Source organism: Callithrix jacchus, chromosome 2 (assembly GCF_049354715.1).
Source record: "Callithrix jacchus isolate 240 chromosome 2, calJac240_pri, whole genome shotgun sequence".
In the NCBI taxonomy this organism is placed as follows: domain Eukaryota; kingdom Metazoa; phylum Chordata; class Mammalia; order Primates; family Cebidae; genus Callithrix; species Callithrix jacchus.
In genome coordinates this window covers 30,949,830-30,961,836 of record NC_133503.1, presented here as the reverse complement: position 1 = coordinate 30,961,836, position 12,007 = coordinate 30,949,830, and the positions used below count along the sequence as shown (strand labels likewise).

The window sequence follows — 12,007 nt, the reverse complement described above, 5'->3', positions numbered from 1 at the left end:
AATTAGGCATGATTTTTGGAGTTTTTAAGTAGGAGATTTTGGGTTATACAAATGTCCTTTTATGCTTGGCTTTTGAGGATGTTATTTTTCATGAAAATGAATTAGTTCACATTTGGCTCTATCCTGCATCCCCGTCTTATCTTGTGATTTACCTTTCTATGTATACTCTCAAGTAATACCTTCAAAGGAATGACTGAAACTTTTTAATGTTGATTTGGGGCTGCACATAAATAGTCATATTCTTTAAAAATTATTACCATCGTCCTAACTTTTGTCTTAAAACACATTTAGACTTTCAGGTTCCAAATTACTAAGATGATGAAAAGGAAAACGTAAGCCATTATTCCCAAAATGTGATGTTATATCACCCTTGGAGATCTGGGGACGTTGGCCTGGTGATGAGATGTGAAAGGCTGTGAAGTCTAATTGTTCCTAATGGAATTACCTGAGAGTGATAAAGGATGTCTTGCCTTTAAACCTGACTTCCCATTCACTCTCCTTCTGGATTGTGAATCATGCAGTTTTGTCTTCTACAGTGTTTCCCTTCTCAGTCTTCGTCTTTCAGAACCATATTGTAGTTGGTTTCTGGCACGCTGATGACAACTCAATGAGTATATTTGCTTTTTCAAAATGAGACAAAAAATGATAGACCCCATCAAGCCAGTTTCCTTAATGTGTAACAATGAACATTTCAGACCTGAAACTCCTTGAGGTAGGCTGTGTAAATGTCGGCTGAGAAGCATCCAGGTGGCTACCAATTTGTTTCATTTATTCATCCTTCGTTCAAAAAGCATTAGGTGCTTCTGTGGATCAGCAAATCAGCAATTTCAGAGGATGCTGGGAGACCATTCTCCCTCGGCCTCTTATGTTTCTGAATGTCTTGAGAGCACAGGCATTGACTGCCTTAGTTCTGAACTATCTTTTCAAGGCTGTCTGCATTGGGAACAGCCTTGGGAGACAGCGATAGTGTCTCTCTCCTGAGTAAAGAGTAGGTTTACTTATTAACCAGTATAGTAAAGACAATGTCTCCCTCTGGAACAAAGACCAAGCCCGCTTACTGCCCATTCTAAGAGACTCGGGTTCAGTAAGCTCTGGGTTTTTCTCCTGCAATGCAACCCATGACATGTGCTGGTATCACCTGGCCTGAGGGAGGCCCTGGGGTGTTACGCTGAGGACACTGGGGCTTAGGGAACCAGAACATGTGCTGCTACTCTGGATATTGCATTGCTCTGAGTAATAAGGTCCCTTGTCTCTGACCCATGAGTCTCATGTCTTCTAATGGCATCCATGAAACTGTGCAAACACGTTAGCTTGCAATTAGGGTAAGATCTCAACCTGTCATATTCTTAAATATGATTCAGTCTACTAACTGAGCACTTATTATATGCAAAGCACTATAAAATAAGGCATTGGAGATACCATGGTGAATAAGGTAGACAGTCCCTGCCCTCATAAAACTTTGCACTATCCTAGAGAACACAAGCCAAAATAACAAATGAATCAAATGAGTAAAAGTTACAGTAAGTGCTTTGAAGAGAATAAGATACTGGGATGAAGTAACGAGAGGAAGCTCAGAGGAAATGTTCAGGGAGGGCCTCTCTACTCTATGCAGGTGACTCTGAAGGATGAGCTGAAACCAGCAGGCAAAGAGCTGAGGGAAAGGTATTCCAGGTAGGAGGAATAGCTTATGCAAAGGCTCTGGGATGGGAAAGAGAAGAACTGAATCCAATTTGGATGCAGGGTAGCAAACAAGGCAGAGTGTCACAATACTTGAGTTTGGAGCCATCCTGGCAAGGAGAAGAATCATCCAGGGACCTGTAGGCCAGTAGTCCCCAATCTTTTTGCCGCCAGGGACTGGTTTCATGGAAGACAATTTTTCTACAGATTGGGGCTTGGGGATGGTTTCGGGTGATTCAACCACATTATATTTATTATGTGCTTTATTTCTATTATTATTGCATTGTAATATAAATTGAAGTAACTATACAACTCACCATAATGTGGAATCAGTGGGAGCCCTGAGCTTCTTTTCCTGTAACTAGATAGTCCTATCTAGGGATAATGGGAGATAGTGACAGGTCATCAGGCATTAGATTCTCATAAGGAGCATGCAACCTAGATCCCTTACATGCGCAGTTCACAGCAGGGTTTGTGCTCCTATGAGAATCTAATGCTGCTGCCGATCTGACAGTGGGTGGAGCTCAGGTGGTAATGCAAGCAATGAAGAGCAGCTGTAAATACAGATGAAACTTCACTTGCTTGCCCACTGTTCACCTCCTGGTCTGCAGCCCAGTTCCTAATGGGTCGCAGACCCTTCTGTGATCTGTGCATGTGAGAGACCTGGGTTGCATGCTCCTTATGAGAATCTAACACCTGATGATCTATCACTGTCTCCCATGACCCCTAGATGGGACCATCTAATTGCAGGAAAACAAACTCAGTCTCCCACTGATTCGACATTATGGTGAAAACTGATCTGTGGCCCTGGGGTTGAGGACCCCTGCGGTAGGCTATGTGGATGACTTGGATTCTTTTTGGAACTTCCAGGTACAAATGAAACATTTAAACAGAGGAACATCATTTTCCAGCCTGCATTTTTTGAAGCCATTCCTACAGTGAGGTAGTGATTGCTTCTCACTGAGCATGTGGGTCTGGGGATGGTTTGGTGGAAATTGACATTCCTGAGGTCAAGTCTCCCTGTTCTCAAAACTGACATCTTTGGCAATCAAGCAGCAGAGGCCCAGGAATCTCTTTGCCACCATAGTCCCATGGAAAAGGCCCAAGATCTTTGCACAGTCTTTTTGCTCAGCTGGAGGACTTCACTGGGGTATTTATCCTTGTGTCTCAGATCCTGGGTGCCTTCCTCACCTTCCTCAATCTGGGCTTTGTACCACTTCCTCTTTGCCCCTGCAATTCTTACAGCAGTCTTTTATTTTTCTTTTAAGAAAGAGAAAAAAAGAAATAAAAGAAGAAAAAGAAAGAAAGGAAGAAAGAAAAAAGAGAGAGAGCAAGAAAAAAAGAATGAAAGAGAGAAAGAAAGAGGAAGAGAAGGAGGGAGAGAGAATGGGAATCTTGCTCTATTGCCCAGGCTAGAATGCAATCTAAAAATGGGTATTAAAAACCTCTTTTATGCAAGAAAATGTGCTTAACAATGGAGACGGGAAGGAATAAGGGAGGAAAATAACAAACAAGCAGCCAACCAATATTTCATTTAAACCTGTGAAATGCTATGCAATTGCTGAGGAGTGATTTACTTCCAATTTTGTGGTCACTATTAGAATAGGTGTGATGTGGTACTGATAAGAATGTATGTTTTGTGTATTTGGGGTGGAGAGTTCTGTAAATGTTTATTAAGTTTACTTATTCCAGGTCTGAGTTCAAGTCCTGGATATCCTTGTTAATTTTCTGTCTCATTGATCTGTCTAATATTGACAATGTAGTGTTAAAGTCTTCCACTATTATTATGTGGGAGTATAAGTCTCTTTGTAAGTCATTAAGAACTTACCTTATGTATCTGTGTGCTCCTGTATTGGGTACATATATATTTAGGATCGTTAGCTCTTCTTGTTGCATTGTTCCTTTTACCATTATGTAATGTCCTCTTTGTCTCTTTTGGTCTTTGTTGCTTTAAAGTCTATTTTATCAGCGATGAGAATTGCAACTCCTGCTTTTTTTTTTTTTTTTCTCTCCATTTGCTTGGTAAATCTTCCTCCATCCCTTTGTTTTGAATCTTTGTGTATCCTTGCATGTGAGATGGGTCTGGATGCAGCATACTGATGGGTTTTGGCTTTTTATCCAATTTGCCCATCTGTGTCTTTGTGGTGGTCTCTGTATTACCTGGAGTTGAGTATTGTCCTGCCTTGCTAGGTTGGGAAAGTTTTCCTGGATGATGTCCTGAAGAATATTTTCCAGCTTGAATTCATTCTTTTCATCACATTCTGGTACACCTATCAAACATAGATTAGGTCTTTTCACATAGTCCCATATTTCTTGGAGACTTTGGTCATTCCTTTTTAGCCGTTTTTCTCTAACCTTGTCTTCTCGTTTTATTTCATTAAGTTGGTCTTTGACCTCTGATATCCTTGCTTCTCCTTGATCAATTTGACTGTTAAAACTTGTGCATACTTCACAAAGTTCTCGTATTGTGTTTTTCAACTCTATTAATTCACATATATTCCTGTCTAAATTGTCTATTCTTGTTAACATTTCGTCAAACCTTTTTTCAAGGTTCTTAGTTTCTTTGCATTGGGTTAGAACATGTTCTTTTAGCTCACAGAAGTTTTTTATTACCCACCTTCTGAAGCCTGATTCTGTCAATTCATCACACTCATTCTCCATCAGGCCTTGTTCCATGCTAATGAGGAGCTGCGATCCCCGTAGGAGGAGAGACATTCTGATTTTGGATGTTTTCAGCCTTTGTGTGCTGGTTTCTTCCCATCTTTGTGGATTTATCCACCTGTCATCTTTGTAATTGCTGACTTTCAGATTGGGTCTCTAAGTGGATGTCCAGCTTGTTGGTGATGAAGTTTTTTCTGTTTCTTAGTTTTCCTTTGGTGGACACCCCTCCCTCACAGAGCTGGACCTTCCTGGGTTCAGCTGTGCTTGCTCTGAAACTCTCAATGTTCAGCACTTCCAATTGCTGTTTTTTTGTGGGGGTGGGACCAGCCGAACCCTATCACCTGGCTCCCTGTCTCAGAGCCTCTTCTTTTTTTTTAGTTGAACAGTCGACTCTCTCGCAGGTGTTCTAGTCGCCCACTGAAAAGGTGCTGGAATCTGTGTAATTTTCCCTGCGGCGACCCACTGCACCGGCTGAAATAGTGGCGTTGAGATTCATGGCACTGCCTGGGAATCTCCTGGTTTGGCTCCCCACTTCAGTCCCCTTTTCAATCAGCTGAATGGGTGAGTCTGCCTTCCCAGAGTTCCAAATGCCAATTAAAAGGGCACCCAGTCCCGCATACTCCATACTGAGAACCACCGCACTGGCCAAAAGAGTTGCGCTGGCAACACGTGGGGCTCCTCCACTGGGAATCTCCTGGTCCATGGGCAACAAAAATTCATCTGGAAGTGTGGTGTCCACTCGCTCTCTGCGCTTTCACTGGGAGCTACAATCCTGAGCTGCTGCTAATTGGCCATCTTGGATCTCTCTCCAAGACAAGTCTTTTTACATATCTATCATCTCTCACCAAGCTCTCGATCCGAACTGTTCACCAAGGTATTATCAATGCTTGGTATACAATAGGTCCTTGGTAAATAGTTGTTGAAATGTGCGTGCGTGCGTGCGTGTGTGTGTGTGTGTGTGTGCGTGCGCATATGTGGGAGGGTAGAAGAATCCAAAATAAACAAAAATTGTAATACAGAGTATTTTTCATTTAAGTTTCCCAACATCTTATATTTAAATAGTATTTCGATAGTTTCTGAGAGAAAAACAATAATGTGGCAAAGCTAAAATATAAAGGAGCTTACATTTCAATCTCCTTCCTCCAATACTTGGTTAAATATGATTTTTAAGATGTTATCAGTTTTCCTTCTTATCAACTTGGTTTACATTTTCTTGAGGAAGAAATGGCCTCCAGAGTTGAGATCAAGCCTAGGAAATGGGATTTTACCCAAGTGGAGGCTAGCGTCATGCTTCCAGAAAGCCTTTCAGTTGTCCCGAGATGAAACTCATTTCTGAAAGCAGGTTGCTTCTCTCCAAAACACATCAAAAGACTTCCCCGAATCAAAGGTATATTTAGTGTGATTGCTGGTTGACACCTGTCTAATATTTTCCCCTGTTTCACATCACGGGGGTTTACAGCACTCCTGGCTGCTCTGGATGGAGAACGTTTTGATGATAGGCATGTGTGGGAGAAACTCTGAACCAAATAAAACACTGTTCTTTTCCCTGCATTTCAGGCCAATTACTATCATTGCTCCATCAAGATGTCTGCCCAACTATTAGGCCAATTACTTTCGACTTTCTCTTTGAGCTACAGTCCAGACAAGAAAATCCTCTTGGGAGAATTGCTATTCCCAGCTCCAACAGGCCAGGGTGGGGTGATGGCCTGGGGGAAGGAGATTTTACTACCACAAGGTCTGTGTCCATTTGGGTAAAGGAAAAAGAGGACATAAGCCATTGTGAAATAATCTGAACCCCAGAAATTGTGTTAAGTTTAGAGGGAAAGGGATTTAGTTGGCTAGAATCCAAAGAAATCCAGTGGTTAAGAACACAGGCTCTGGAAAGTATGAATCCTGATTTCACCTTTTCTTGGCTGTGTGTGACCGTGGGCAAGTTTTCTAACTGAGGTAAGCTCAGTCCTGGCATCCTCAGCTGGAAATGCAGAGAATCGTGACAGTGCTACCTCATATGGCTACTCCATGGGTTGAGGAAGCAAGGGACACGAAGGCATAATACCAGGGCTGGCACACTGTCGGCGCTCTATAAATGTGTAGCTGATCTTTTTGTTACGAATAAATTCTCTGAGTCCTTGTAGACCCCAGCTGAGCCAGCTGCTGTGGGGGGTATGTGCTGTCACATACGTGTCAAGCCTCTTGAGTTTAAACACAAAGTGACACAAAGGAAGTCATTTCTCATCATGTTCTTAAACTAAAGATTTTTTTAAAATCTCAACATCTCAAGCTGGTTCCAAATTTGTTTCTAGTTTTTTCCTTTTGTGAGCTAGTCTCTACCCTATTACTTTTCTTCTCCATTGGTACCTAACCTAATTCTGGGTATTTTCCCTTCTGTGGAATGCTTCTCCACTGATTTTTGTTATACAAAGTTTAAGACATTACTTTAGAGTAGGGATTGGCAAACTTTGTCTGTAAAGGGGCAGAGAGTAATGATTTAGGCTTTGTGGGCCATGTGATCTCTGCAGCAATGACTCAACTCTGCCGTGACAGTGGGAAAGCTGCCATAGACAATATGTAAACAAATGAATGGGGTGTGCTCCAATAAAACTTTATTCATAAAAACAAGCAGTGGGCCAGATTTGGCCCATGGGCTACAAGGAAGTCAACTCCTGCTTTGGAGCATTTGGTCAGCCTTGATAGGGTCAATCTTTGCTTAGCAGAGGGAATAAGGATTGACTTCAACCCCACGGTCAATACCAAAACTCTGTGATTTTACACCATTCTGACGTAATGGCCACGGATGAAGAATTGCCACCTGAACTTGAAGTTGGATTACATAGCTCTTTGAAGAGTCAGGGAGACCCTCAGGAAAATCCATGGGCCAGTAGAAAAGTTTGTAAAATGTAGTCAATAGAAAACATCTATACTCGATGTATTACTAAAGGAGAAAAAACCAATCGGATGTCATTCAGTGACCACCAACTCATGCCACATACGTTTTATTTGTCATGATACTCACATCGACCTTTACTTCATTACCCATGATGAAAATGAGCCCCAGAGACATAAGTGAATTGCCCAGTTAAGATGGGGGGAAGAAAATCTTGGATTTAATGCTGGAGCTACCAGGTCTTTCTTCAAGAAGCCACCCTGTGTCGGCTTCCCCAGTGAAACTTGAGATCTACAACTAAAGTGGTTGGGACACATGGTGTTATACAAAGGCAGTGGACAAGATCCAGAAGCCCATGCCATTTCCATTGTTTCCACTGGCCGGGTCTTTGAGGAATTCAGCTTTCTGAATCTCGATGTATCCTTCTGTGAAATGGGTCTAATAATCTTCCCTGATTCACAGAGGCTCTACCCAGGATCAATTATTATTGTCAGGAGGAAGATTAAAAAAAAAAACCCCAACAACATAAGTGTAATGAAAATATCTGCAGCTTCTTTGCTTGTTAACATACTTAGGATTTGTTGTAGAAAAACTTCATGAAATCTTCATCAAGCGAATGACCCTTTTAAAGCTTTGATTGCATGTATAAGGACATTTTGGATGTAACTTAGCTGGATTTCCCTTGATAGCTAATAGAAAGCAGGGCCACCCTTTGCCAAAATAAGTACTTAATTAAAACACTTTGAGATTTACCTATGTAAAAATAAAAATATAATTTCTAAAATGTCTATTTAATTTCTCTGATTTAAAGTTTTTTTAAAACCAGTTTTTATTAATATTTTGAGGTTCCTTCATTTTTAAGAAAAATTCTGAGCTGATTTGAATTTTACAACTGATAATAACTGATAATTTTAACAACGGATAATAACCAGTTGTGTCTCTACTATATGCTTAGAGATTTAATTCATATATTTATTTTATTTGATCCCCACAATGGCCCTATGAGGTGGGTGTTCATGTTAGTTCCATTTTACTATGAGGAAACTGAGGCTTACGAAAGTCAAGTGATTTGCTTACGTTGTGTGGTTGGGACTGACCCAGGCAGTCTGACCCAAACTCTTAACCTCAATTTCATCCTTGGTGGCTCTTTCGTGGTTTAAGCAGTATTTCCATTTAATCAGAGCTAGTTTCGGATGGGTAGCACTGTAAGACCTAAACAAAGGATCTTGGTTGGTTGTCATCTGTAGTAGAAACTACCTCAAAAGATGTGTCTTCTGCAGAGAAGCCCAGAACATTTCCGTCTTCCCTTCATGGCGTACCATCTCCGAGGCCCCACACCTACCTAGGACAACAGTACTGAAGGAAACCATCTCTTTGTCTTTTCCGTCATTGTAGAAGGCCAGATGCCACAGGCCCACGTCCAGGTACTGCACAAACACGGCTTCGTTCTGAACCAAGGTCTGAATGCTCCGGCGTTCCCTGGGAGACTCAACCACACTCCACTTCTCCTTCCCGTCCAGACGTTCCATGAAGTCATACTGGGAAAACGAGAGAGTACCACGTATGAGACAAGGTTCAGACGCGGTCCCATACCTGGCACCTTCGCCTCCCACCCATTTGTTAATTGGTTACCTTTTTGTTTTGTTAATTTGTTACCCATTTGTTACCTTTTTTGTAGCACATTTTGCTATGAACTTATCCAGGAAAACAAGAGCCACCAAAGGTATAACAATAATAACAGTCATTTATTATGCTTTATAATTATTGCTACTATTCATAGTTTTATTCTTCTAGGCCACAATCTCTTATCTGCTGTCCTGAAATCCAAAAAAGCTTTAACTCAAAGTTTTTTGTTTCTTTTTGTTTGTATGTATGCATCGTGTGTGTGTGTGTGTGTGTGGAGTGGTATACGCTGTTGCTCCCGTCCCCACTGGGGTGTTATATAATACAGAGTATATGCAAAGTATAACTTTTCCATAATCTTCCAGATTCTGAATTCCCAAATGTAATTGGTTCCCTGAGAGTTTCAGGTAAGGAATTATGAACCCATGTTACCAGCTACCATTTTATTGAACATTTACTAGGAGAATTTACTAGCCTCTCTATGAGAGGCTATGATGAGGGCCATGGAGGCTGAGAGAATCCTGAATGAGGTGCTTACTAGCTTCGCTTGTCTGTGCCTTGGTTTCCCCACTGGCAAAACTGAAAATAAGAGTAACTATGTTATGGGGTTGTCGTGAGGATTAAGATAATATTTAAAACATTGCCTGTCACCCAGGAAACACAAAATACAAGTTAGCCATCATGACCATTATCATCATTTTATTCAATTCTTGAAGAAACCCTGATTTGGTACCTATCTTGGTACTATTTACATCCATATTTTACAGATAAGAAAGCTGAGGCTCAGAGAAGTCAAGCAAGTTTTCCAAAGTCACACAGCTCCTAAGTAACCAAGCAAGAATTTAGACATACATTGGCTTGGTGTTTATGTTCATGCCCTAATAGTGCCTGGCCTTGGATAAACCAGCAATAACAGTTTAATTTTGCTTCACTGGAAACCAGGTTCAAAACTGGAAGTGATTAATGAGAGACAGAGCAGTCAGCTAAGACTACCAAGATAAGGGGATGGGAAGGTCGAATGGGATCCAAGAGAGGCCTGTTCTAAATAATAGGTGAAATCCTGTATCAGGCAAGTGGGAGCCATTGAAGACTCTTGAGCAGTGACTGATGTGAAGAAAGGGATGTTTTGAAGAATTAGTTTGTAGGAAGGCTATGAGATATTCTAAAGGGAGAAAAAAATGAAAGCAGGAGGACCAATTAGGAAGTGATTGCAGAAACCCAGGGGTGAGGTGAAAAGGATTTGATTAGGACAGTGAATGAGAAGAGGGGGACAACTTTGGAGGAACATTTCTAAGGAAGAGGTGACAGGGGTTGACTGTGGGCTGGACAGAGAGGATGAAGGAGAAGGGAAAGAGGACACCAGTGTTTCTTACTTGTTGACAAGAAAATCGATAAATCCCCAGTAGAAATGGACTAATCTTGTGAACTCTTGCAAAATCACTGCATAGAAAAGTCACTTGCGTGCTGACTTCCAGAGAACATTCAAAGTGTGGGTTTTAGCCGATGAAAACCACTGCTGTGGGATTAAGCAATCTCTCCACTTTCCCTTATATAAAGAGGTTTTTATGGGTTACAGACATCAACTGTAACCCTTTTTACGCACTTCATAGAATGAAACTCCGGGAGTCTCCTAATGTGCCTTTCCTGTCGTCAGAATCCCCAGTTTTTCCACCTGATATGTGATCACTGAAAACAAAAGACTCTATAATCTTAAACACAAAGGCTTTGCTATCAGACAAACCTGGGTTTGAATTCTGACTCTGCCACTTACTATTCTTTGATGTTGGGCAAATCTACTTTTACCTTCTTCTTGGTTTCCATACCAGGGAATAATCACACCTAACATTCAGGGAGGTTATAAGGATGACATGAGATAATGCTTAGGGCAGGGCCTGGAAGATAATAACCATTTTATTAAGTACCTAGTGACTATGAGTCACCTACTTGCAAATCGTAATGATCCTGGACGAACAGTGCGTGGTTCTAGTTTCGCATGTCAGGAGCTGGCAATGGCCACTGCTTACAGGTTGAAATTTTCTCCACTTCTCGGGGAATGAGTGTGTTTAGCTTCTCTCTACCCCAAATCCCATTGGTCACAGCTGTCTTTGTGGGATAAAATAAATGATTTAAAGTGATATGACAAACTGATGCTGCTTTTGGAGACCTTTCTAACCAAAGCATTTGTTCCTTAGCAACCTCGAAAATGTCCAACTGCAAAGACCCATGTCTACAAATTGCTGTCAGCCAGAGGAATGGCTGTAACTTCCTTGGTGCCAAGGTGAGAAGAATCTACTTCATTTCGGGTTCAAGTAATCACCCCCATGAGGAAGAGTTTGGGGAAGATGATTACTTGTGTGGGGCCATTGCTCATTACTAATTTGGGCATCAGTCATCTCTTGCTGAACCACCTGAGCAGTCAAGGGACACGGAAATGGCTTAGGACTAGTGGCAGTGCTCACTGTCCAGCCCAGCAAATTACGCTTAAGAAGAGGCATTTTTCAGGGGAAAGAGAAGACATCCGTTTTGGCTGGCTCCTCAGAGTCCCCCCACAGAAGCACAGAGGGCAGTTTTCATTTAAGGAAGAATCGGCCAGCCAGGGGCTCTTGGAGAAGATATTGACTGTGATATGATATGGCGTCTGATGAGTCTCAATGCTGAAGCCCTTTATTGGGCTTTATTATCTTCAAAGCACTTATCACCCACTAAAATGATATAATGTGTTTTTATGTATGTTGTCTACTCAGAAGAAAATAAACTCCAGGAAGACAGGGACTTCATCTGCAGGGTAGACTGGCGAAGAGTGAGGGCTCCAGAACTCCTGCCCAGGTTAGAATCCTGGCTCTGCCACTTACTTGCTGTGACACTTGCATAAGTAATTTAAATTCTCCATGCCTCAGTCTCCCTATCTTCAAAATGGGGGAATAATAGTATCTCTACCTAAACGGTGCTATGAGGATTGAATGAGTCAGCCTATGTAAAGTGCTTAGAATAGTATGTGTTTTGTATATGGTAAACATGCCTTAAAAATTCCAGCTATCACTATTGTAATTTACTGCTGTATCAAATTCACTTGGAGCACAGTCTAGTCAATAAATACTTGTTAAATATCAAGTTAATAGAAGATTGAATTTGTAAATGAATTCCATTGAAAGAAATCTAAAT

At 41.4% G+C, this 12,007-nt stretch overlaps 1 protein-coding gene across 38 annotated transcripts in view; it reads right to left on the bottom strand.

Annotated features, from left to right (window-relative positions):
* The window catches only part of TENM2 (teneurin transmembrane protein 2), a 3,966,312-nt gene that overhangs the window by 169,987 nt on the left and 3,784,318 nt on the right, over positions 1-12,007 (bottom strand). For all 38 annotated transcript variants that reach the window (XM_078359011.1, XM_078359016.1, XM_054252473.2 and 35 more), the window contains one exon: positions 8,565-8,760. In XM_078359011.1, coding sequence (XP_078215137.1) covers positions 8,565-8,760 — 196 coding nt within the window. The remainder of the gene's footprint in view (positions 1-8,564; positions 8,761-12,007) is intronic.